The sequence below is a fragment of the Pristiophorus japonicus genome, chromosome 9 (assembly GCF_044704955.1).
Source record: "Pristiophorus japonicus isolate sPriJap1 chromosome 9, sPriJap1.hap1, whole genome shotgun sequence".
Classification (NCBI taxonomy): domain Eukaryota; kingdom Metazoa; phylum Chordata; class Chondrichthyes; family Pristiophoridae; genus Pristiophorus; species Pristiophorus japonicus.
In genome coordinates this window covers 216,586,086-216,614,011 of record NC_091985.1, presented here as the reverse complement: position 1 = coordinate 216,614,011, position 27,926 = coordinate 216,586,086, and the positions used below count along the sequence as shown (strand labels likewise).

At 45.7% G+C, this 27,926-nt stretch overlaps 1 protein-coding gene across 1 annotated transcript; it reads left to right on the top strand.

The window, feature by feature from the left end:
* LOC139274130 (zinc finger protein 432-like) lies at positions 1-22,963 on the top strand. Its single transcript, XM_070891173.1, has 3 exons — positions 1-73; positions 21,686-22,284; positions 22,336-22,963. Exons 2-3 carry the CDS (start codon positions 21,793-21,795, stop codon positions 22,828-22,830), a joined length of 987 nt encoding a protein of 328 aa, XP_070747274.1. The 5' UTR covers positions 1-73; positions 21,686-21,792; the 3' UTR covers positions 22,831-22,963.
* Positions 22,964-27,926: the final 4,963 nt, after the last annotated feature.

Here is a 27,926-nt window from a genome sequence, read left to right as displayed (position 1 = left end):
CTCAGTGGGACTCGGAGGTCGAGCAGTGTGTTTGGGCCGGGCGCCAGTGACGCTGCGCTGGGCTCTTGTGTCGGTGAGTTGGAGCCGGTGGGAGCGGCTGAGAGCGGTCGCCTGGTTTTATGCTCCGGGGGGTGGGGGGATATAGATATGTGAAGAGAAAAAGGTTAGTAAAGACAAACGTAGGTACCCTGCAGTCACAATCAGGGGAAGTCATAACTGGGAACAAAGAAATGGCAGACCAATTGAACAAGTACTTTAGTTCGGTATTCACTAAGGAGGACACAAAAAACCTTCCGGATATGAAAGGGGTCAGAAGGTCGAGTAAGAAGGAGGAACTGAGGGAATTCCTTATTAGTCGGGAAATTGTGTTGGGGAAATTGATGGGATTGAAGGCCGATAATTCCTCAGGGCCTGATGGACTGCATCCCAGAGTACTTAAGAAGGTGGAAATAGCGGATGCACTGACAGTCATTTTCCATCATTCCATAGACTCTGGATCAGTTCCTATGGAGTGGAGGGTAGCCAATGTAACCTCACTTTTTAAAAAAGGAGGGAGAGAGAAAACAGGGAATTATAGACCGGTCAGCCTGACCTCAGTAGTGGGTAAAATGATGGAATCAATTATTAAGGATGTCATAGCAGCGCATTTGGAAAGAGGTGACATATGTCCAAGTCAGCATGGATTTATGAAAGGGAAATCATGCTTGACAAATCTGGAATTTTTTGAGGATGGTTCTAGTAGAGTGGACAAGGGAGAACCAGTTGATGTGATGTATTTGGACTTTCAGAAGGCTTTCGACAAGGTCCCACACAAGAGATTAATGTACAAAGTTAAAGCACATGGGATTGGGGGTAGTGTGCTGATATGGATTGAGAACTGGTTGTCAGACAGGAAGCAAAGAGTAGGAGTAAATGGGGACTTTTCAGAATGGCAGGCAGTGACTAGTTGGGTACCACAAGGTTCTGTGCTGGGGCCCCAGCTGTTTACATTGTACATTAATGATTTAGATGAGGGGATTAAATGTAGTCTCTTCAAATTTGCAGATGACACTGAGTTGGGTGGCAGTGTGAGCTGTGAGGAGGATGCTATGAGGCTGCAGAATGACTTGGATAGGTTAGGTGAGTGGGCAAATGTATGGCAGATAAAGTATAATGTGGATAAATGTGAGGTTATCCACTTTGGTGGTAAAAACAGAGACAGACTATTATCTGAATGGTGACAGATTAAGAAAAGGGGAGGTGCAACGAGACCTGGGTGTCATGGTACATCAGTCATTGAAGATTGGCATGCAGATAAAGCAGGTGGTTAAGAAAGTAAATGGCATGTTTGCCTTCATAGCAAGGGGATTTGAGTACAGGGGCAGGGAGGTGTTGCTACAGTTGTACAGGGCCTTGGTGAGACCACACCTGGAGTATTGTGAACAGTTTTGGTCTCCTAACCTGAGGAAGGACATTCTTGCTATTGAGGGAGTGCAGCGAAGGTTCACCAGACTGATTCCCGGGATGGCGGGACTGACATATCAAGAAAGACTGTATCAACTGGGCTTGTATTACTGGAGTTCAGAAGAATGAGAGGGGATCTCATAGAAACGTTTAAAATTCTGATGGGTTTCGACAGGTTAGATGCAGGAAGAATGTTTCCAATGTTGGGGAAGTCCAGGGGTCACAGTCTAAGGATAAGGGGTAAGCCATTTAGGACCGAGATGAGGAGAAACTTCTCCACCCAGAGAGTGGTGAACCTGTGGAATTCTCTACCACAGAAAGTAGTTGAGGCAAATTCACTAAATATATTCAAAAAGGAGTTAGATGTAGTCCTTACTACTGGGGGGATCAAGGGGTATGGCGAGCAAGCAGGAATGGGGTACTGAAGTTGCATGTAAAGCCATGAACTCATTGAATGGCGGTGCAGGCTCGAAGGGCCGAATGGCCTACTCGCTGCACCTATTTTCTATGTTTATATGGGGGGTGAGGGCCGGGGTAAGGGGGATGAAGGTGAGGGTTGGGGTATGGGGGGCGAGGGCTGGGGGATGGTGGTGAGGACTGGGGGGAATGGGGGATGAGGAGGAGGGGGAAATTGGAGGGTTAGGATGGGGGGATGAGGGTTGGAGTGAGGGCTGGGGTAAGGGGGGGTGGGTGTGAGGACTGGGGGGAATGGGAGGGTTAGGATGGGGGGGATGAGGGTTGGAGTGAGGGCTGGGGTAAGGGAGGGATGGTGGACGAGGGCTGGGGTAAGGGGGGGATGGTGGGTGAGGGCTGGGGTAAGGGGTGGATGGGAGGTGGGGGCTGGGGTAAGGGGTGGATGGGAGGTGGGGGCTGGGGTAAGGGGTGGATGAGGGGTGGATGGGAGGTGGGGGCTGGGGTGATGGGGGGTGAGGGCTGGGGTAAGTGGGGGTGGTGGGTGAGGGCTGGGGTAAGGGGGGATGGGAGGTGAGGGCTGGGGTAAGAGGGGGATGGGAGGTGAGGGCTGGGGTAAGGGGGGGATGGGAGGTGAGGGCCGGGGTAAGGGGGGGATGGGAGGTGAGAGCTGGGGTAAGGGGGGGATGGGAGGTGAGGGCTGGGATGAGGGGGGGGTTGGGAGGTGAGGGCTGGGATGAGGGGAGGGGAGATTGAAGAGGAGTGGGGGGGGGATGTGTTTGCTCCAGTCTGTACTATATATAAAACGTGTTTAATTTTGTTGTGGATCGTTACAGAGGGGAAACTCATTGAAATTGTGTTTGCAATGACAGGGTCTGCTGCCTAGTGAGTGAGCCACAGTCCTGGCTAGTGGGTACAGGATGTGCTGCAGAGGGGACAGATCGAATGTTTAATCTATTGGAAGGAAATGCACCTAATTACGTACCTGCCAAGTCTGTTATTTGGAATGGGCACAATATAACGTATAATTTTTAAATTAACAAAACGCAGCCGTGCCTTCAGCTGCCTGTACCCTGAGCTCTGGATTCTCTCCCTAAGCCTCTCTGCCTCTCTACCCCTCTCCTTTAAAGCGCTCCTTAAAACCTACCACTTTTCGCAGCTTTTGGTCACCTGTCTTAATATCTCCTCATGTGGCTCAGTGTTGACACCAATTCAATAAAGAAGTGGGGTGAAATGAAACTTTTTTTTAAACACAGCGAGTTGTTGTGATCTGGAACTACTTTTGAAGTGTACTTGTGGTTGTAATGTGGGAAACATGGCCGTCAATCTGCACACGGCAAGCTCCCACAAACAGCGACCAAATAATATGTATTTGTTGATGTTGGTTGAGAGATAAATATTGGCCAGGGCATTGTGGATAACTTCCCCTGCTTTTCAAAATAGTGCCATGAGATCTTTTACATCCACCTGAGGGGGTAGACGGGCGCTCAGTTTAAGAGTTTATCCGAAAGACGGCACCTCCGACAGTGCAGTGCTCCCTCAGCACTGCATTGGTGTGTCAGCCTAGATTTTGTGCTCAAGGTTCTGGAGCAGGACTTAAACCCATTACCTTCGGAGTCTTAAAAAAAACAAATTGGTAATACGGAAACATAGACAGGAGGAGTTGGGGGCAAGTCTTGGTGCAATTACCTCCCTCCTGTCACACTCTATGAAGGCACAGTTTTAAGAGGATAACTTCTTTACCCAGAGAGTGTTGAGAATGTGGAATTCGCTGCCGCATGGAGTTGTTGAGGAGAATAGCATAGATGCAATTAAGGGGAAACTAGGTTCTTTATTATTCTTTATTGTCATCCTTTATTATCAGGGTCCCCCCCCCCCCACCCTCCTTACCATTCGAGCCTGCGCCCCCGTTCAATAAGATCATGGTTAATCTTTGACCTTAACTCTACTTCCCCGCCCAATCCCCATATCCCTTGATTTCCCCCAGAGTCCAAAAATCTATCAATCTCAGCCTTAAATATACTCAGAGACTCGGCATCCATAGCCCTTTGGGTTAGAGAATTCCAAAGATTCAAATCCCTCTCAGCGAAGAAATTTCTCCTCATTTCGGTCTCAAATGACCGACCGCTTATCCTGAGACTATGTCCCCTGGTTCTAGACTCTCCAGACAGGGGAAACAACCTCTCAGCATCTACCCTGTCAATCTCCCTCAGAATCTTGTGTTTCAATGAGAACACCTCTCTTTCTTCTTAACTCCGGAGCGTATGGGCCCAATGTACATTGGGGAAGGGGGATGGGATGAGGAGGGGAAATGGTGAGGTGGAGGAGGGATGCAAATAATCCCCATAATATAATGGAGGGTAATCTTAGTCATGGGTTAAAGACAATCTGTGCGTGGGATCTTCTGTTTTTGTGAGGAGGGCTGTCATCTATTGTAAGGTGTGTATGTGTGTGCTTAAATTAGACTTGTAGTGTGAAGAATCTGCTCGTAGCTGGAGTATGGGTAAGAAATGATGGAGTCAGCAACAACAGGAAATGATGCTGTATCAGGACTATCTCAGTCACACACTGTCGCTGACTTGTGTCTGACAGTTTCTAACAGAGGACATGTCATGCTGCAATAATGGTGTGTGTTAATCCCGTAGAAAGAAAGACTATATCGTGTTTTTCACAAGCTCAGGACATCCCAAAGTGCTTTACAGCCAATGAAGTACTTTTGAAGCGTAGTCAGTGTTGTAAAGTAGGAATGGCAGCAGCCAATTTGCGCACAGCAGGATCCCACAAACAGCAATGTGACAATGACCAGCTCATCTGTTTTAGTGATGTTGGTTGAAGGATAAATATTGACCCAGGATACTGGGGAGAACTCCCCTGCTCTCCTTCCCAGTAGGAAACTTGGTGTTGCCTGACTTTGCATTTTATTTAAATTTCAGGATATCTTGTGAGCTGGAGGAGGGCAGGAATCTTACTGTGAATCTAATGTTGTTGAAGTATAGAAAGCTCAGTACTTCTGTTCATAGTTCAGCTGATTCTGCATGACTTAACTCAGTATGTCCTGGCTCAGTGTGATTGGGACAGTCATGCCACATACTGTGTTGATGCAAAGTAGTTTGAGATTGATGGCGAGGGGAGATGTGCAGAGTAACTTTGAAGATCAATAGTTTCCATTGACCGTGGGCCAGGAGAGAGTTTGACTCCACTTCAGCTTTGTATCAACTGCACCATTATGAAGTGAGGTTAAAACAGTTGGTCCAGCTAAGAATTTATTTTAAAATTCACATTTTAATCCTTCTAATTTTAACAGAGCCCCGACTCTGCTGTCAGCACCTAGAATCGTAGAAAAACACAACACACGAGGAGGCCATTCGGTCCATCGTGCCTGTGCTGGCTCTTTGAAAGAGCTGTCCCATTAGTCTCACTCCCCTGCTCTTACTCCAGAGCCCTGTGAATGTCTCCTAGTCAACAATTTATCCAATTCTCTATTGAATCTGCTTCCACCACCCTTTCAGGCAGGGCACTCCAGATCACCATAACTCGCTGTGCAAAAATGTATCCCCTCATTTACACCCTAAACTCACTGCCTCAGAGAGCTGTGGAAGCTGGGATATTGAATACATTTAAGACAGAAATAGACAGTTCCTTAAACGATAAGGGAATAAGGGGTTATGGGGAGCGGGCAGGGAGGTGGACCCGAGTCCATGATCAGATCAGCCATGATATTGAATGGTGGAGCAGGCTCAAGGGGCCGTATGGCCTACTCCTGCTCCTATTTCTTATGTTATACCAGACAAGAGTACACGTAAATATTATTCATATGGACTTCAAATAAGAAGATAAATGAAATGAAAGCATGTAATGTTTGATGCAGGACTTAATGCAATTATCAAATAATAATCATGACTATTGTAAAACCAATCGACCAATCTATTCAATTCATTAGTAAGAAAAACTGATGTAAATAATTAACCTGTTAACCTGTGGATTCTTTCATGGCATAAAACTGGAAAATTAATGCACAAGGTTATTCACAACTGATTTTACACAGGATGTACGGCACAGAAACAGGCCTTTCGGCACAACTAGTCCGTGCTAGCGTTTATGCTCCACTCGCACCTCCTCCTGTCTTTCCTCATCTAAATCTAACAACATAATCCTCTGCTCCCTTCTCCCTCTTATGCTTGTCCTGATATTAATATCGCATTTCTTGTATCGTCCTTGTAAATCTTCTCTGCGCCCTCTCCAGTGCCTCTATATCCTTTTTATAATCTGGTGACCAGAACTGCACGCAGTACTCTGCAAATATGGTCTAACCAAGGTTTGATACAGGTTCAGCATAATGGCCCTACTTTTCAATTCTATCCCTCTAGAAATAAAGCCTAGTGCTTGGTTTGCTTTTTTATGGCCTTGCTAACCTGTGGCACAACTTTTAGTGATTGGTGTATCTGTACTCCAAGATCCCTTTTTTCCTCTACCCCACCCAGACTTGCACCTTCCAAGTAATAAGTGACCTTCCTATTCTTCCTACCAAAATGTACTACCTCGCATTTATGTGTTGAACTTCATTTGCCAATTATTTGCCCATTCTGCAAGTTAATTAATGTCCTCCTGTAATTTGTCGCATTTCTCAGTATTCACTCTTTTCCCCCCCCCCCCCCCCCCCAAATTTGGTACCATCCGCAAATTTAGAAATTGTGTTTTTGATTTCAAAGTCTAAATGGTTAATGTGAACAGCAGTGGTCCCAGCCCTGATCCTTGTGGAAGACCATTACCCACCATCTGCCACTGTGAATAGCTACCCTTTACAGCCACTCTCTGCATTCTGTCTTGCAGCCAGCTTGCATCCCATTTTGCCACTTGTCACGTGACATTCTATTGTCTGACCTTATTCATTAGTCTATTATGGGGTACCTTATCGAAGGCCTTTCAAAAATCTAGATAAATTAAACCTACTCCATTACCATTGTCTACTCTCTCTGTTACTACTTTAAAATATTCAATAAGTTTGGTCAAGCAGAGTTTTCCCTTTTTTGAAATCCATGCTGACTATTCATTATTATACTTTTTATTTCTAGACGTTCTATTTTCTCCTTTAGTAGGGATTCCATTATTTTTCCAACCACCGATGTTAAGCTGACTAGTCTGTAATTATCTAGACATGTTCTATTCTCCTCCTTAAATATAGGTACTCCGTTAGCTGTTTGCCAGTCCTCTGGCAATACACCTTTTTCTGAAGAATTATTAAATATGTGCAGTAATGTCTCTGATATCTCTTCCTTAGATTCTTTTAAAATACGTGGATGCCAGGGATTTTATCCTGAGTTTGATTAGTTTATTTAATGTATCCCCTTTCTTTATTTTAAATGCACTTCTCATTACTCATGTCATGTCCACCTGTTCTATCTAAATACCGAAGCAAAATAATGATTTAATATTTCTGCCATCCCGCTATCGTTACTTGTGGCCTTGCCTGTCTATCCTTTAGTGGCCCTATTCTCACCCAACCTTCCTTTTCTATTACCTTCCTGTAAAATATTTAATTTTGTTTTATGTTCCTTGATAATTTCACTTCATATTTCCTCTTTGCCTTCCTAATTTTTTTTTTTTTTTACTTCTCTCCTGATCTCCTTTGTATTCTCCCTTATCATGCCCTACCCTGTTGTTTATCTACTTAATGTATGCTTCTTTCCTTACCCTCAATTGGTCAAATCACTTTCAATCACCTGATGCCCCAAATCATTTCCACCATCTACAAGGTACAAGTCAGGAATGTGATGGAATACTCTCCATGTACCTGGATGAGTGCAGCTGCAGCACCACTCAAGATGCTCGACACCATTCAGGATAAAGCAGCCGCTTGATTGGCACCCCACCCACCACCTTCATCATTCACTCCCTTCACCACTTTCGCACTGGGAGGGAGGAACTATCACTAAAGTAGTAGTACTCGGTAAAATAATGGGACTAAAGGCGGACAAGTCTCTTGGACCTGATGGCTTGCATTGTAGGGTCCTAAAAGAAGTGGCTGCAGAGATAGTGGCGGCATTGGTTGTAATCTACCAAAATTCCCTGGATTCTGGGGAGGTCCCAACGGATTGGAAAACCACAAATGTAACGCCCTATTTAAAAAAGGAGGCAGACAAAAAGCAGGAAATATAGACCAGTTAGCCTAACATCTGTCGTTCGGAAAATGTTGGGAGTCCATTATTAAGCAAGCAGTAGCAGGACATTTGGAAAAGCATAATTCAATCAAGCAGAGTCAGCATGGGTTTATGAAGGGGAAATCATGTTTGACAAATTTGCTGGTGTTCTTTGAGGATGTAACGAGCAGGGTGGATAAGGGGGAACCAGTGTATTTGGATTTCCAGAAGGCATTTGATAACGTGCCATGTAAAAGGTTACTGCACAAGATAGAAGTTCCCGGGGTTATCATGGATTGAGGATTGGCTAACGAACAGAAAACAGAGAGTCGAAATAAATGGATTATTTTCCGGTTGGCAAATGGTAACTCGTGGGGTGCTGCAGGGATCGGTGCTGGGGCCTCAACTATTTACAATCTATATTAATGACTTGGATGAAGGGACCGAATGTAATGTAGCCAATTTGCTGATGATACAAAAAGGATGGGAGAGCAAATTGTGAGGAGAGGAGACACATGAAATCTGCAAAGAGATATAGACAGGCTGAGTGAGTGGGCAAACATTTGGCAGGTGGAATACAACGTGGTACAATGTGAGGTTGTCCACTTTGGCAGAAAAAATAGAAAAGCACATTGCAATTTTTCTCCATTTAAATTGTAGAGTGCTGCAGTACAGAGGGACCTGGGGTCCTTGTGCATGAAACGTAAAGTTAGTATGCAGGTACAGCAAGTGATCAGGCAGGCAAATGGAATGTTGGTCTTTATTGCAAGGGGGATAGAGTATAAAAGCAGAGAAGTCCTGCTACAACTGTACATGGTATTGGTGAGGCCACACCTGGAGTACTGCGTACAGTTTTGGGCTTCGTATTTAAGGATTATACTTACATTGGAGGCTGTTCAGTGAAGGCTCACTAGGTTGATTCTGGAGATGAGAGGGTTGACTTATGAAGGTAGGTTGAGTAGGTTGGGCCTATACCCATTGGAGTTTAGAAGAATGAGAGGTGATCTTATCGAAACATATGATATGAAGGGGGCTCGACAAGGTGGATGCAGAGAGGATATTTCCATTCATAGGGGAAACTAAAATTGGGGGACATAGTCTTAGAATAAGGGGCCACCCATTTAAAACTGAGATTAGGAGGAATTTCTTCTGAGGGTTGTAAATCTGTGGAATTCTCCATCCCAGAGAGCTGTGGAGACGGGGTCATTGAATATATTTAAGGTGGAGATAGACAGATTTTTGAGTGATAAGGGAGTAAAAGATTATGGGGAGTGGGCAGGGAAGTGGAGCTGAGTCCATGATCAGATCAGCCATGATCTTATTGAATGGCGGAGCAAGCTCGAGGGGCCAGGTGGCCGACTCCTGCTCCTATTTCTTATGTTATGTTCTTAATTAGAGACCCTGTCCCTTTTATTGATGAATTTAAAATGTCTATATTAAAATGTGAGCCAGTGGGTTGTGAGCCCCAGAGCCTTGTGTCCACTAAGGGCAATAAAGGCCCCCAGCCTCCCCTGGCCCCAGGCACTGAATAAGGGACTGCACAAAGTCGTGCGCTGCAGCTCAGACAATCAGCGGCTCAAGTCCCGCCCCTCGGGCTGCCCGATTGTTGGTTGGAGGACCCGCTGGCTCGCTGCTCCAGGCCGCTCCACTCGCTCCCCATTGGTCGGAAGCTCCCGTCAATCAGGCCGTTGTCCCATGACACGTGTCCTTCGAGCGCGCTCCGTCAAACTGGTGGAAACTGGTCTCGGGACCCGGATGTACGGACTATCGGGTTTGGATTTCCCTTTATTCTCTCCCTATCTCCCCCATCAAGAAGGAAAAAATGTTGGAGATGATGTAATGGGTTTGTAATTTAGCATGGGGAGTAGGGATAATGTGTGTGATAGGGATTTACAGCTGTGGGGACACCAGAGAGGAATGTGTGTACCATAGAAACTAGAATTGACTGTTCTGAATTTCTATCCTGTCCTCAGTGATGATTTTTGTAAACTCCTTTTACAGGGGATTAGAAAGGGAAGATTTGTAGATGGGAAACTCACACCAAACATCACCAAGATCTGACAGTCACTCAATCCACCGCAACATGAATATCATCGGCCTTTGAATGTGGAAAGAGAAATGTTTGTCTCTTGTCTGTGGGAAAAGCGTGAGCCGATCAAGTGGCAGTAAGGAATGCAAAATTCCAAAGGGGCTTTACCCGCTGCCCGAAACACCAACAACAACCTCAAAAAAACACTATCAGATTTGTCAAGTACAATTTCCCCTTCATAAATCCGTGTTGATTCTGTCCAATCCTGTTATTACTTCCGAAGTGCCCTGTTACCACGTGTTTAATAATAGATTCCAGCATTTTCTCTACTACTGATTTCATGGCTACTGGTACTGCACGGCTTAGATACAGAGTAAATCTCACTCCATCCTATCCCAAACAATACCAGGGTTGATACAGAGTAAATCTCAGTCTACAATATCCCAAATACTCCCAGGGCACGTACAGCATGGGTTAGATACAGAGTAAAGCTCCGTCTACACAGTCCCATCAAACACTCCCCAGGCAGGTACAGTACAGGTTAGACACAGAGTATATCTTCCTCTACTCTGCCTCAAGTACTCCCAGGACATGTACAACACGGGTCAGATACAGAGAAATCTCCACCCATGACTAGACCACACCCACTGACTGCTTAACCAGAAGGCAATGCAGGTCAGCGAGCACAAGGGTGATGGGTGAGCTTGACTTGTTGTGAGTTAGGGCATGGGCAGCCAAGTTTTGGATCAACTCTAGTTTATGTCGGGTAGAATGTGGGAGGAGTGCGTTAGAATCGTCATGTCCAGAGGTGACAAAGGCATGGATGATGGCTTCAGCCGTGGATGACCTGAGGCAAGAGTGTAGACGGGCGATGTTTCAGAGGTGGATTAAGCAATCTTAGTTATGCTGCGCATAGGATATGTGGTCAAAAACTAATTTCGGGGTCAAGTATGACACCAAGGTTGCGAATAGTCTGGTTGAGCATCAGACAGAAGATGGAGTCGGTGGCTCAGGAACGGAGTTTGTGACAATGACAATTACAAATATTAAAATATTTCACAGGCTATCACGTGCAAAATGTGTGGACGAGTTTTTAAAATGAAATCGGTTCCAAAAATAGGTTAACTGATACAGAAAGTAACGGATTTCAAATATTATGCAAGACAGTCCAATAAAGGGATGGTTCAAAGGATTTCCGCTGAGTTTACAGTGAGGCACTGCAGTTAAGTCCACTACAACCACAAGTCATGTACTCAAACGGAACAAGTTTGAGGTTTGATATGATAGAAGGCGAACTAGGTGAGAAGTGATATAAGTTAGAGTAAGAAAAAGCACTAAAATTGAACAGTCGGTAACAGAAAATCAACTACTCTCCTCTGATCACGGAGAAACATGGAAACATAGAAAATAGATGCAGGAGTAGTCCATTCGGTCCTTTGAGCCTGCATCACCATTCAATAAGATCATGGGTGATCCTTCACCTCAGTACCCCTTTCCTGCTTTCTCTCCATACCCCTTGATCCCTTTAGCCGCAAGGGCCATATCTAACTCCCTCTTGACTATATCCAATGAACTAGCATCAACAACTCTCTGCGGCAAATAATTCCACAGGTTAACAACTCTCTGAATGAAGAAGTTTCTCCTCAGCTCAGTCCTAAATGGCTTACCCCTTATCCTTAGATTATGTCCCCTGGGGTCCCAGCAATGAGCCTTGCAGCACCCCACTAGTCACTGCCTGCCATTCTGGAAAGGACCCATTAATCCCGACTCTCTGCTTCCTGTCTGCCAACTAGTTCTCTATCCACGTCAGTACATATCCCCCAATACCATGTGATTTAATTTTGCACACAAATGTCTTGTGTGGGACCTTGTCAAAAGCCTTTTGAAAGTCCAAATACACCACATCCACTGGTTCTCCCTTGTCCACTCTACGAGTTACATCCTCAAAAAATTCTAGAAGATTTCTCAAGCATGATTTCCCTTTCATAAATCCATGCTGACTTGGACCAATCCTGTCACTGCTTTCCAAATGCGCTGCTATTATTTCTTTAATAATTGATTACAACATTTTCCCCACTACTGATGTCAGGCTAACCGGTCTATAATTCCCTGTTTTCTCTCTCCATTCTTTTTTTTTTTAACGTGGTGTTACATTAGCTACCCTCCAGTCCATAGGAACTGATCCAGTGTCGATAGACTGTTGGAAAATGATCACCAATGCATCCACTATTTCAAGTGCACTTCCTTAATTACTCTGGTATGCAGACTATCAGGCCCCAGGGATTTATCGGCCTTCAATCCTATCAATTTCCCTAACATAATTGCCCACCTAATAAAGATTTCCTTCAGTTCTTCCTTCTCACTAGATCCTCTGTCAGCTGGTATTTCCGGAAGGTTATTTGTGTTTTCCTTCGTGAAGACAGAACCAAAGTATTTGTTCAATTGGTCTGCCATTTCTTTGTTCCCCATTATAAATTCACCTGAAGCTGACTGCTAGGAAACCTACGTTTGTCTTCACTAATCTTTTTCTCCTCACATATCTATAGAAGCTTTTGCAGTCAGTGTTTATGTTCCCAGCAAGCTTCCACTCTACTCTATTTTCCCCCTCCTAATTTAACACTTTGTCTCCTCTGCTGGATTCTTAAATTTCTCCCAGTCCTCGGGTTTGTTGCTTTTTCTGGCCAATTTATATGCCTCTTTCTTGGATTTAACACTATCCTTAATTTCCCTTGTTAGCCACGGTTGAGCCACCTTCTCCGTTTTATTTTTACACCAGACAGGGATGTACAATTGTTGAAGTTCATCCATATGATCTTTAAATGTTTGCCATTGCCTATCCACCATCAACCCTTTAAGTATCATTAGCCAGTCTATTCTAGCCAATTTACGTCTCATACCATCGAAGTTACCTTTTCTTAAGTTCAGGACCCTCGTCTCTGAATTAACTTTGTCACTCTCCATCTTGATAAAGAATTCTACCATATTATGGTCACCCTTCCCCAAGGGCCCTCGCACAACAGGATTGCTAATTAGTCCTTTCTCATTACACATTACCCAGTCGAGGAAGTCCAGCCCTTTAGTTGGTTCCTCAATATATTGGTCGAGAAAACCATCTGTAATACACTCCAGGAAATCCTCCTCCACTGTATTGCTACCAGTTTGGTTAGTCCAATCTATATGTAGATTAAAGTCGCCCATGATAACTGCTGTACCTTTATTGCATGCATCCCTAATTTCTTGTTTGATGCTGTCCCCGACCTCACTCCTACTGTTTGGTGGTCTGTTCACAACTCCCACTAGCATGTTCTGCCCTTTGGTATTCCGCAGCTTCACCCATACAGATTCGACATCATCCAAACTAATGTCCTTCCTTACTATTGCGTTAATTTCTTCTTCAACCAGCAACGCTACCCCAGCTCCATTTCCTTTCTGTCTATCCTTCCTGAATGCTGAATATCCCTGGATGTTGAGTTCCCAGCTTTGGTCACCCTGGAGCCATGACTCCGTGATGCCAATTATATCATATTCGTTAATTGCTGCCTTCGCAGTTAATTCGTCCACCTTATTACGAATACTCCTTGCATTGAGGCGCAGAGCCTTCAGGCTTGTCTTTTTAACACACTTTGCCCCTTTAGAATTGTGCTGCAATGTGGCCTTTTTTGATTTTTGCCTTGGGTTTCTCTGCCCTCCACTTTTACTTTTCTTCTTTCTCTCTTTTGCTTCAAATATTCGACACACTGTTTGAAACAACGCTGATTTATTTCATATTTATACACAATATTAATCCCTAGCTCATATATAGGGGTTATTAAGATCATCAAAAACAAGCAATAACTGCCAGAATGAACATGGTTCAGTGTCCAATGCAATCACAGTAAATCCTGCTCCAGTCACAAATTCAGACTGGCAATGGCGGCGCTTTTGGTCAGCATGCCCCGCGGGGAGAATGTGCCGCACCGAGACACAGGAAGTCAGTGCGCAGGCGCGGATCGAGGCTGGGTTTGGAGCATGCGCGATCCGTGTAATGGCGGAAGAGACACGTTTCGAATTGGCTGCTCAGAATTGTCATTTTCAGCGGGTTGGAGGGGAGCAATGGATCAGCGGGGAGCTGAGGAGGCTTCATAAACAACCGGTGCCCGCCGCCATCCCGGAATAATAACCGCAATATCGGCGGTTGCATCTTCGGGGCTTTCTCCCGCTCGCAAACCCAGGCTAACGGCGGCCATTTTGGTGCAGGAAAGTAGGTTCAGCGCTCCGCCATCTTGATTCAGTGTGTAGCACAGCGCGTGTGTAGCCATCTTGGTACAGGAACAAAGTGAATTATGTCAGTGTCTGTTTCCAACCGGGTCCTCATGGGGAAAGAAATGGCTGAGATATTTTATTCTCAGTCTCCACACCTCGGATTTCTCACCATCTCCCCTAAAGGCAATGCTCAGTTCTGAGCTTACGGTTTATGTTTACACAATTACATAAGAACATAAGAAATAGGAGCAGGAGTAGGTCATTTTGCCCTTCGAGCCTACTCCGCCATTCAATAAGATCATGGCTGGCCTGATCATAGACTTAGCTCCACTTCCCTGCCCGCTCTCCATAACCCTTTACTCCCTTATCGCTCAAAAATCTGTCTATCTCCACCTTAAATATATTCAATGACCCAGCCTCCACAGCTCTCTGGGGCAGAGAATTCCACAGATTTACAACTCCCTGAGAGAAGAAATTCCTCCTCATCTCAGTTTTAAATGGGCGGCCCCTTATTTTAAGATGATGTCCTCTAGTTTTGGTTTCCCCTATGAGTGGAAATATCCTCTCTGCATCCACCTTGTCGAGCCCCCTCATTATCATTAAGTTTCAATAAGATCACCTCTCATTCTTCTGAACTCCAATGTGTATAGGCCAACCTACTCAACCTATCTTCATAAGTCAACCCCCTCATCTGAATCAATCTAGTGAACCTTCTCTGAACTGCCTCCAATGCAAGTATGTCCTTCCTTAAATACGGAGATCAAAACTGCACACAGTACTCCAGGTGTGGCCTCACCAGTACCATGTACAGTTGTAGCAAGACGTCCCTGCTTTTGTACTCTATCCCCCTTGCAATAAAGGCCAACATTCCATTTGCCTTCCTGATTACTTGCTGTATCTGCATACTAACTTTTTGTGTTTTCATGCACAAGGACTCCCAGGTCGCTCTCTAATGCAGCTCTTTTCAATTTTTCTCCATTTAAATTATAATTTGCTTTTCTATTATTTCTGCTAAATTGGATAACCTCACATTTTCCCACATTATACTCCATCTGCCAAATGTTTGCCCACTCATTTAACCTGTCTATATTCCTTTGAGTCCTCACAATTTTTGTATCAACAGCAAACTTGGCCCCTTCATCCAAGTCATTAATATAGATTGTAAATAGTTGAGGACCCAGCACCGATTCATACTAGTCATATTTGCCAACAGGAAAATGACCCATTTATCCCGACTCTCTGTTTTCTGTTTAGTCAATCCTCTATCCATGCTAATATATTACCCCCAACCATGTGAGCTTTTATCTTGTGCAGTAACCTCTTATGTGGCGCCTTATTGAATGCCTTCTGGAAATCCAAACACACCACATCCACTGCTTACCCCTTATCCACCCTGCTCATTACATCCTCAAAGAACTCCAGTGAATTTGTCAAACATGATTTCCCTTTCATAAAACCATGCTGAATCTGCTTGATTGAATCATGCTTTTCCAAATGTCCTACTACTGCTTCCTTAATAATGGACTGCAGCATTTTCCCAATGAGAGATGTTAGGTTAACTGGTATATAGTGTCCTGCTTTTTGTCTGCCTCCTTTTTCAAATAGGGGCGTTACATTTGCGATTTTCCAACCTGTTGGGACTGCCCTAGAATCCAGGAAATTTTGGTAGATTATACATAGAAACATAGAAATTAGATGCAGGAGCAGACCATTCGGCCCTTCGAGCCTGCACCGTCATTCAATAAGATCATGGCTGATCATTGAACATCAATACCCCTTTCCTGCTTTTTCTCCATATCCCTTGATCCCTTTGGTCATAAGGGCCATATCTAACTCCCTTTTGAATATATCTAACGAACTAGCCTCAACAACTTTCTGCGGTAGAGAATTCCACAGATTAACCACTCTCCGAGTGAAGAAGTTTCTCCTCATCTCGGTCCTAAATGGCTTACCCCTTATTCTTAGACTGTGAGTCCTGGTTCTGGAACTCCCCAGCAACAGGAACATTCTTCCTGTCTCTAACCTGCGCAATCCCATCAGAATTTTATATGTTTCTCTGAGATCCCCTCTCTTTCTTCTAAACTCCAGTGGATACAAGCCCAGTTGATCCAGTCTCTCCTCATATGTCAGTCCTGCCATCCCGGGAATCAATCTGGTGAACCTTCGTTGTACTCCCTCAATAGCAAGAATGTCCTTCCTCAGATTAGGAGACCAAAACTGAACACAATATTCCAGGTGTGGTCTCACCAAGGCTCTGTACAACTGCAGTAAGACCACCCTGCTCCTATACTCAAATTCTCTCGCTATGAAGGCCAACATTCCATTTGCCTTCTTCACCGCCTGCCGTACCTGCATGCCAAACTTCAATGACTGATGTACCATGACACCCAGGTCTCGTTGCACCTCCCCTTTTTCTAATCTGTCACCATTTAGATAATATTCTGTCTTCCTGTTTTTGCCACCAAAGTGGATAACCTCCCATTTATCCACATTATACTGCATCTGCCATGCATTTTCCCACTCACCTAACCTATCCAAGTCACCCTGCAGCCTCTTAGCATCCTCCTCACAGCTCACACCGCCTCGCAGCTTAGTGTCATCTGCAAACTTGAATATATTACATTCAATTCCTTCATCTAAATCATTGATGTATATTGTAAATAGCTGGGATCCCAGCACTGAACCCTGCGGCACCCCACTGATCACTGCCTGCCATTCTGAAAAGGACACGTTTATTACAACCAATGCATTCACTATCTCTGCAGCCACTTCTCTTAAGACCCTAGGATGCAAGCCATCAGGTCCAGGGGACTTGTCCGCCTTTAATCCCATTATTTGATCTAGTACTACGTCATTAGTGATAGTGATTGTATTACGTTCCTCCCTACCTATAGCCCCTTGATTATCCACCATTGGGATGTTTTTAGTGTCTTCTACCATGAAGGACTCTTACTATCTGTTTTTATATTTTGTGCTAGTTTACTTTTATAATCTATCTTCCCTCGCAATCATTTTTTTAGTTGTTCTCTGCTGGCTTTTTAAACATTTCATAAATCTCTAGCCTCCCACTAGTCTTGGCCACACTGTATGCCTTTGTTTTCAATTTGATACCTTCCTTATTTCCTTAGTTAGCCACGGATGGTTATCCCTTCTCTTACAGTCTTTCCTTCTCATTGGAATATATTTTTGTTGCAGTTTATGAAATATCTCCTTAAATGCCTGCCACTGCTCATCAGCTGTCCCATTCTTTAGTCTATTTTCCCAGTTCACTTTTGCCAACTCTGCCCTCATACCATTGTAGGCTCCTTTAATTTAGCTTAGGACTCTGGTTTGAGAACCAACTTTCTCACCCTCCAACTGAATTTGAAATTCAACCTGTTAGCGCGAGCGAAATCCTGGAAGAATCACTCGTCACCCTGGGTTGGTTCCAAACATCAAAACGGTCTTTATTACACCGGCGGGGAGAAAGCTCTGGGTTACTTCAGGCACTGCTCTCCGCCGAACAAAGAAATTCATCGATATTTATATGTTTTACAACAGTTTATTACAATTACTCAGCCCATGTCGGTTGGACACAATCCAAGCATAACTATTATAAATTACAAATCGGTTTTTTTGGGCCAATGGCATTGGCCCCCAGGCACCAGGGTACTGCGTGATCATTTCATGTTTAACTGGGGCTTACTCATGGCCTCATGATATTCTCCAGACCCGCTTATCTCTGCTGTCCTTGGGTTCTGCCTGCACCTAACCTTATCTTAACCCAGTTACAGGAATTCCTTTGTTCAGTATTCTGCTAGGACATCTTGTCTGGTGGTTGCTGATTAGAGGCATTCTGCTGAGCTCGCCCTTTCCAGTGTTCCTGTACACGGAACTGCAGTGTCATCAGCTACCCAGAAATTTAGTCAAGCTGGTTAGCTGAATTCCCCTCGTGCTTTGCGGAATCCCTGGCAGCCATTTTATATCTGGCTGCCATTTTACACATACATACATACATATATTCAGCAGGTATCTTTGCCTTTGGAAGTGCCCTACAACAAACCATATTATGGTCACTCATTCCGAGAGGATCTTTTACTACGACATCATTTATTAATCCTGCCTCATTACACAGTACTAGATCTAAGATAGCCTGATCCCTGGTTGGTTCTGCAATGTACTGTTCAAGGAAACTATCCCGGATACACTCTATGAACACCTCCTCAAGACTACCCTGACCAATTTGCCTTGTCCAATCAACATGAAGTTTAAAATCACCCATAATTATTGCCGTTCCTTTATTGCAAGCCTCCATTATTTCTTGATTTATACTCCGTCCAACAGTGTAGCTACTGTTAGGGGGCCTATAGACTACGCCCACCAGTGACTTTTTCCCTTTATTATTCCTTATCTCCACCCAAACTGATTCAATATCTTGATCCTCTGAGCAAATATAATTTCTCACTAATGCACTGATCCCATCCTTTATTAACAGAGCTACCCCACCTCCTTTTCCTTTCTGTCTGTTCTTCCGAATTGTCAAATACCCCTGAATATTCAGTTCCCAATCCTGGTCACATTGCAACCACATCTCTGTAACGGCTATCAGATCATAACCATTTGTATCTATTTGTGCCGTCAACTCATCTATTTTGTTATGAATGTTATGTGCATTTAGACAGAGAGCTTTTAAATTTGTTTTTTTACCCTTTTTTCCTGCTTTTTTCCTCTGTCCTTCAAACTCACTTTCTACATTTTTGCTTTCTAATTCCAGCTTTACTTCCCTCCCTAATGAATCTATTTTCAGGTGCCCATCCCCCTGCCAAGCTGGTTTCATCCCTCCCCAACAGCACTAGCAAACGCCCCCGCGAGGATGTTAGTCCTGGCTCTGTTGAGATGCAACTCGTCCGGTTTGGACATGTCCCACCTCCCCTAGAAGTGGTCCCAATGCGTCAGGAATCTAAAGCCCTCCCTCCTGCACCATCTCTCCAGTCACGCAGTCATCTGCTCTATCTTCCTATTTCTGTACTCACTAGCTCATGTCACCGGGAATAATTTTAAATATTACACTAGACCCTGTCACTGTTTATAATTACACAAGACCTTGTCTCGGTTTATATTACATTCGACCCTGTCTCTGTTTATATTACACTAGACCCTGTTTTTGTTTATATTCCACTAGACTCTGTCCCTGTTTATATTACACTAGACCCTGTCCCTGTTTATATTACACTGGATCCTGCCTCTGTTTATATTACATTAGACCCTGTCCCTGTTTATATTACACCAGACCCTGTCCCTGTTTATATTACATTAGACAGTATCTCTGTTTATAAATAGAAGTATAGAGTACGAAAGTGTGGATATTATGATGAACTTGTACAAAGCACTGGTTCGGCCTCAACTGGAGTATTGTGCCCAATTGTGGGCAACACACTTTAGGAATAATGTGAAGGCCTTAGAGAGGATGCAGAAAAGATTTACGAGAATGATTCCAGGGATGAGGGACTTCAGTTACCTGGACAGACTGAAGAAGCTGGAGTTGCAAGGGGGTTAGAGTATAAAAGCAGAGAAGTCCTGCTACAACTGTACAGGGTATTGATGAGGCCACACCTGGAGTACTGCGTTCAGTTTTGGTCTCAGTGTTTAAGGAAGGATATACTTTCATTGGAGGCAGTTCAGAGAAGGTTCACTAGGTTGATTCCTGAGATGAGGGGGTTGACCTATGAAGAAAGGTTGAGTAGTTTGGGCCTATACACATTGGAGTTCAGAAGAATGAGAAGTGATCTTATTGAAACATAAAAGATACTGAGGGGGCTTGACAAGGTAGATGCAGAGAGGATGTTTCCACTCATAGGGGAATCTTGAACCAGGGGGCATAGTTTCAGAATAAGGGGTTGCCCATTTAAAACTTAGATGAGGGGGAATTTCTTCTCTTGAGTGTTGTAAATCTGTGGAATTCTCTGCCCCGGAGAGCTGTGGAGGCTGGGTCATTGAATATATTTAAGGTGGAGATAGACAGATTTTTGAGCGATATGGGAGTAAAGGTTTATGTGGAGTGGGCAGGGAAGTGGAACTGAGTCCATGATCGGATCAGCCATGATCTTATTGAATGGTTGAGGACCAGAGGACACAGATTTAAGGTGATGGGCAAAAGAACCAAAGGCGACACAAGAAAAAACCTTTTTGCATAGCGAGTGGTTAATATCTGGAATGCACGGCCTGAAAGGGTGGTGGAGGCAGACTCAATCACGGCTTTCAAAAGGGAGTTGGATAAGTGCCTGAAAGAAAAACAGTTGCAGGGCTGTGGGGTAAGAGCGGGGGAGTGGAACTGGCTGAGGTGCTCTTGCAGAGAACTGGCACGGGCTCGATGGGCCAAATGGTCTACTTCCATGCTGTAACCATTCTCTGATTCTATGTTTCTAACTCTATTAGAATAAGCCTCTTCCCTTCTCCCTCATTTGCTGATCTTAAGTGCATCGATACTGGAAGCACAGAGCAACCAATCCAGAGCCGCTCTGTATCAGGGTGGGCGCTGGATGCGGAAGTCGCTCCCTGTCCTCCTGTGTGGGTCTGTTTGTTGCATCAGTTTGAGCTGGAGTGGAGAGGGAGGGGTGAGGGCGGGGGAGGGGGGTTAGAAGCTGCTGGGTTTAATCCCCAGTACCTCTGAGCCCAGTCGGGTACCCAACAATTTCCGATGAGAGACTGTCAACGGCGGTGGATTCTAGGGGAGATTAGGTTGCGAAACAGACACTAGGTTCCGCACAATGTGGAAGAGTATTGGTTTAGGAACAAGTACATCTGTAGAGGCTTTCAATGTATAGATTTGTTTTAATCCATTCTTGGGATGTGGGTGTCGCTAGTAAGGCCAGAATATATTTCCAATTTCCATTTGCCCCTTGACAAGGTGATGGTGGGCCTTCTTCTCAAACCGCTGCAGTCCGTGTGGTGACGGTCCTCCCACAATGCTGTTAGGTGAGGAGTTCCAGGATTTTCACCCAGTGACAATGTAGGAACGGTGATATATGCCCAAGTCAGGATGGTGGGAGACTTGGAGGGGAACTTGGAGGTGATGGATTTCCCAAGCACCTGGTGCCTTGGTCCATCTAAGTGGGAGAGATTGTGGGTTTGGGAGGTTCTGTCAATGTTCTGGTCGAGTTGCAGATGTATAAAGTCCCTCCCCTTCACCCCACCCACCTCTCCCTCTATCCATCGAGGCCAGAGTCTTGTGTAGGCCCAGACCAGGTGGTGGGTTCCCGTCCCTGAAGGACATCAGTGACCAGTTGGGTTTTTATGACAATCCGACAGCTGTCATGGTCACTTTTTTTCTGCTGATGGCCGCACAAATAGCCAGGTTCATTCAGCTCAATTTCACAACCTGCCTTAGTGTTTTTGTGGGTTTTCTTTCACCCAACCTTTTTCCTGTTTGAAATTCATTTTACAGGGTATTAAACGGGGAGGATTTGTCGACCGGAGGCTCAAACCAAACATCACATTAAGATCTGACGGCCACTCGAATCATCGGGACCTGAATATCATCGGCCTTTGACCATGGAAGCAGAAAACACTGTTCACAGCGGGGAGAAACGATACACATGCTCTGTGTGTGGACAAGGCTTCAGCCTATCATCCAACCTGGAGAGACACAAGCGCAGTCACACTGGGGAGAAACTGTGTAAATGTGGGGATTGTGGGAAACGTTTCAAATGCCCGTCCCAGCTGGAAACACATCGGCGGGGTCACACTGGGGAGAGGCCGTTCACCTGCTCCGACTGCAGGAAGGGATTCACTACATCTTCCGACCTGCTGAGACACCAGCGAGTTCACACTGGGGAGAGGCCGTTCACCTGCTCTGAATGTGGGAAAAGATTCACTCAGTCATCCAACCTGCTGATACACCAGCGAGTTCACACTGGGGAGAGGCCGTTCACCTGTTCCGACTGCGGGAAGGGATTCACTCGGTCATCCAGCCTGCTGGAACACCAGCGAGTTCACACTGGGGAGAGGCCGTTCACCTGCTCTGAGTGTGGGAAGGGATTCACTGCATCATCCCACCTGCTGACACACCAGCGAGTTCACACTGGAGAGAGGCCGTTCACCTGCTCTGAGTGTGGGAAGGGATTCACTACATCATCCCACCTGCTGACACACCAGCGAGTTCACACTGGGGAGAGGCCGTTCACCTGCTCTGAGTGTGGGAAGGGATTCACTGAGTCATCCAACCTGCTGATACACCAGCGAGGTCACACTGGGGAGAGGCCGTTCACGTGCTCTGAGTGTGGGAAGGGATTCACTCAGTCATCCAACCTGCTGATACACCAGCGAGGTCACACTGGGGAGAGGCCGTTCACCTGCTCTGAGTGTGGGAAGGGATTCACTCAGTCATCCAACCTGCTGAAACACCAGCGAGTTCACACTGGGGAGAGGCTGTGCACCTGCTCCGATTGTGGGAAGGAATTCACTGAGACATCCAGCCTACTCTCACACCAGCGAGTTCACATTGTGGAGAGGCCGTTCACCTGCTCAGAGTGTGGGGAGGGATTCACTCGATCATCCCACCTGCTGACACACAAGCGAGATCACAAGTGACTGCAGGGGTGGGATTCTGCTGTTATTGCTGCTGTTAATCACATCCCGGGCTGAATCGTGTTCATTCTGAAAGTAGGGGTTTGTTTCCGCTGATGTTAATAACTCCTGTAACTGGATTGGAATTTGATATTTAGGATATATATAAATAAATTAGAGTTGCTTTCAACACATTTCTGTAGATTTTTGACTTTCCCGCCCGAGTATTTAGCATCACCTGGCTGGAGCTCAGAGAGGACAATCTGGGGGGAGGATTGTATGGGGGGAGAACTTCAGCCTGGACACAGTCCTTCAGGGCCACACTGAGAGGGGCAAACGGCACTTTGGTCTTTTTCATCTCTCTTCACTGACAGCAAAGTCACCGTGCAGGTTAATCTTGACAGGTGTAAGGTGCGGATGTTATCCACCCAAGGGTGTTTAAAGAGATGGGACGGGTGCTCTGTCAGCCCCTTGCCCATATCTCCAACAGCTCAGTAGAGTCATGGGTTGTTCCCTGAGATGGAAGGCAGCACACGTAGTTTCCATTTTGCAAATTAGGCACAAATCAGAGCTCGGGAACTGAAGGCCCATCAATGTGACCTCGATCACCGGGAAGATACTTGAAGGGATCCCGAGAGATGCTGTTTTCGATCATGGGGTAAGGGAAGAAGCCATTAGAGATACTGAACACGGATTCCAGTAAAAAAAGGTCATGTCTTACAAACTAGCTTGAGTTTGTAAAGAAGTTGTTAGGTTGGTGGATAGGGGAATCCGGTTGACATTGTCTACCTCAGGGGTGTCAAACTCATTTTCTATGGTGGGCCTGATCCAATATCCTGACACTTGGTATGGGCCACATTCAGCAAAAGCTATTAAAATAGGAATAAATGAAGATAAACTACATCAGAATTTACATTTAGATTGTATTTACTGCTGCTGCTGCCGATCCCTGGCACCCCTTAGCTCGAGCATTGGTGAACTGACCTGCTCAAACCATAACCACAAGGATATCGGTGCCTGGTTCTCCCTGTGACCACAAGGCTGCGTCACTGTCACACACAGAGATACCGTTTCCTTGTTTCACATCTCCATACAAACACCATCACTTCACACATTCCCTTTCTACACAACTGCAGCAGACATGAGCAAGGACGTGAGGCTTGTTAAAAACACATTTCATTACAGCAAAAGTTACACTGGGAGAAATGTTCAGTTATTTCCCATTACAGGCAAAATGCCAGGCAAACCAGCAGCATGCTGGCACCTGAACAGTTTCTCATCGGCCAACAGACTTTTCTTAAATATATTTGCTGCGTGGATATAAACTTAAACCAGCTTTGCAGGCATGATGCTCTATTCACACATTGAAGGTGGAAGAGATGCTCTGGGGCACAAGCTAAGTCCAGTAGCTGAAAGTGATCAACAGACTGGGTTTTGTGTTTAGTCATAGAAACATAGAAAATAGGTGCAGGAGTAGGCCATTCAGCCCTTCGAGCCTGCACCGCCATTCAATGAGTTCATGGCTGAACATGCAACTTCAGTACCCCATTCCTGCTTTCTCGCCATACCCCTTGATCCCCCTAGTAGTAAGGACTACATCTAACTCCTTTTTGAATATATTTAGTGAATTGGCCTCAACAACTTTCTGTGGTAGAGATTTCCACAGGTTCATCACTCTCTGGGTGAAGAAGTTTCTCCTCATCTCGGTCCTAAATGGCTTTCCCCTTATCCTTAGACCGTGACCCCTGGTTCTGGACTTCCCCAACATTGGGAACATTCTTCCTGCATCTAACCTCTCTAAACCAGTCAGAATTTTAAACGTTTCTATGAGATCCCCTCTCATTCTTCTGAACTCCAGTGAATACAAGTCCAGTTGATCCAGTCTTTCTTGATAGGTCAGTCCCGCCATCCCGGGAATCAGTCTGGTTAACCTTCGCTGCACTCTCTCAATAGCAAGAATGTCCTTCCTCAAGTTAGGAGACCAAAACTGTACACAGTACTCCAGGTGTGGCCTCACCAAGGCCCTGTACAACTGCAGTAACACCTCCCTGCCCCTGTACTCAAATCCCCTTGCTATGATCCCAGGCGTGTTACCAATACCAGCAAAATCGAAGCCCATGGAATAAAAGGGACAGTGGCAGCATGGATACTCAGTTGGTTAAGTGAGAGGAAACAGAGCATTGTGGGGAAAGGTTGTTTTTCAGACTGTAGGAAGGTACACGGTGGTGTTCCCCAGGGCTCGGTACTGGGGCCACTGCTTTTCCTGATCAATATTAATGTCACAGACCTGGGTGTACAGGGCACAATTTCCAAATCTGTAGATGGATCAAAACTTGGAAGTATAATGAATGGTGAGGGGATGGTGATAGACTACAGGAGGACACAGACAGGTTGGTGAAATGGGTGGACACAGTACAGTGAATGGTGAAGAGGATGGTGATAGACTTCTGGAGGACACAGACAGGTTGGTGAAATGGGTAGACACAGTACAGTGAATGGTGAGGGGATGGTGATAGACTACAGGAGGACACAGACATGTTGGTGAAATGGGTGGACACAGTACAGTGAATGGTGAGGGGATGGTGATAGACTACAGGAGGACACAGACATGTTGGTGAAATGGGTGGACACAGTACAGTGAATGGTGAGGGGATGGTGATAGACTTCAGGAGGACACAGACAGGTTGGTGAATTGGACAGACACGTGGCAGATGAAATTTAACACAAAGGTTTGAAGTGATACATTTTGGTAGGAAGAACGAGGAGCGGCAATATAAACTAAAGGGTACATTTTTAAAGGGGGTACATGAACAGAGAGACCTAGGGGTCTATGTGCACAAATCGTTGAAGGGGGCAAGGCAGGTTGAGAAAGCAGTTTAAAAATGCTTACAGGATCCTGGGCATCATAGAGGCATAGATTACAAAACATGGATATTATGATGGACCTCTATAAAATACAGGTTCGGCCTCAAACATAGAAACACAGAAAATAGGTGCAGGAGCAGGCCATTCGGCCCTTCGAGCCTGCACCACCATTCAATATGATCATGGCTGATCATGCAACCTCAGTGCTCCACCCCTGCCTTCTCTCCATACCCCCTGATCCCTTTAGCCATAAAGGCCACATCTAACTCCCTTTTGAATATAATCTAATGAACTGGACTGAACAACTTTCTGTGGTAGAGAATTCCACAGGTTCTCAACTCTCTGGGTGAAAAAGTTTCTCCTCATCTCAGTCCTACATGGCTTACCCCTTATCTTTAGACCATAACCTCTGGTTCTGGACTTCCCCAACATCAGGAACATTCTACCTGCATCTAACATGTCCAGTCCCGTCAGAATTTTATAAATTTCTAAGATATCCCTTCTCATTCTTCTAAATTCCAGTGAGTATAAGCCTAGCCGATCCAGTCTTTCCTTGTATGTCAGTCCTGCCGTCCCGTGATCGGTCTGGTGAACCTTCGCTGTACTCCCTCAATAGCAAGCACGTCCTTCCTCAGATTAGGAGACCAAAACTGCACACAATACTCAAGGTGTGGTCTCACCAAGGCCTTGTACAACTGCAATAAGACTTCTCTGCTCTTATACTCAAATCTCCACGCTATGAAGGCCAGCATGCCATTTGCTTTCTTTACTGCCTGCTGTACCTGCATGCCTATCTTCAATGACTGATGTACCATGAAACCCAGGTCTCTTTGCACCTTCCCTTTTCATAATCTGTCACCATTCAGATAATAATCTGCCTTCATGTTTTTGCCACCAAAGTGGATAACCTCACATTTATCCACATTATACTGCATCTGCCATGCATTTGCCCATTTACCTAACCTGTCCAAGTCCGCCTGCAGCCTCTTAACATCCTCCTCACAGCTCGCACTGCCACCCAGCTTCGTGTCATCTGCACTATCTGCAACTGGAGTATTGTGTCCAATTCTGGGCACCGCATTTTCGAAAGTATGTGGAGGCCTTGGAGAGGGTGCAGAAAAAATTTACAAGATTGATTCCAGGGATGAGGGACTTCAGTTACTTGGATAGACTGGAGAAGCTGGGATTGTTCTCCTGAGAGCAGAGATTGAGAGGAGATTTGTTGGTTTTTAAAATCATGAGGAGTCTGGACAGAGTTGATAGAACCTGTTCCCATTGGCGGATGGGTCAAGAAGCAGATGACACAGATTTAAGGTGATGGGCAGAAGAACCAAGGGCGACGTCAGAAAAGCCCTTTTTACGCAGCGAGTGGTCAGGATCTGGAATGCACTGCCGGAAAGGGAGATAGAGGCAAACTCAATCAAAGCTTCCAAAAGGGAGTTGGGAAAGTACAAGAAGGAGAGAAGTTTGTGGGGCTACGGGAAAGGGTGGGGGAGTGGGACCAGCTAACCAGAGCCGGCACGGGCTCGATGGACCAAATGGCCTCCTTCCGTGCTGTAACCACTCTCTGATTGTAAAGGTGATGATAAAGCTCTTGTCCAGGACGCTGCATCTCCCAGGCACTGGAACCCAGTGAGGAACAGAGACCCTGAAGCCCCACCCACTGGGGAGCCCAAGCCCCTCCCACCCAGGCTCAGCCCCGCCCACTGGGGGGAACCACAAGCCCCTCCCACCCAGGCTCAGCCCCGCCCACTGGGGAGCCCAAGCCCCGCCCACTTGGGGCCCAAGCCCCTTCCACCTAGGCTCAGCCCCGCCCACTGGGGGCCCTAGCCCCTCCCACCTGGGCTCAGCCCCGCCCACTGGGGGCCCAAGCCCCTCCCACCATGGCTCAGCGCCGCCCACTGGGGGCCCAAGCCCCTCCCACCCTGGCTCAGCCCCGCCCACTGGGGGGGCCACAAGCCCCGCCCCTCACACACTCAAATTGTTGAGAGTTTCGATGAGGGACTCAGTGAGGGCTTTTTTCAACTGGTATTCCAGGCTGTGAGAGAAGGGGAGCAGCATTTACAGAGCAAAGTCCCAGTCCACATCACACCCAGGTCAGACACAATCACTGCATTCATCAGAGCCCCAATATCATCGGGCTCTGAGTGTGGAAGGGCAAATGTTTGTCTGTTCTGTGTGTGGGCAAAGATTTCAAACATTCAAACATCAGTGTGACTGGAAAAGCACCAACTCGAGTGAGAGTATTCCAGTGC

Coding starts and splice junctions, on each gene's coding strand:
- LOC139274130 (XM_070891173.1), top strand. CDS start 21,793: ATGGAAGCAGAAAACACTGTTCACAGCGGGGAGAAACGATACACATGC. Junction 22,285..22,335: donor AGTGTGGGAAGGGATTCACT/GCATCATCCCAC, acceptor GGAGAGAGGCCG/TTCACCTGCTCTGAGTGTGG.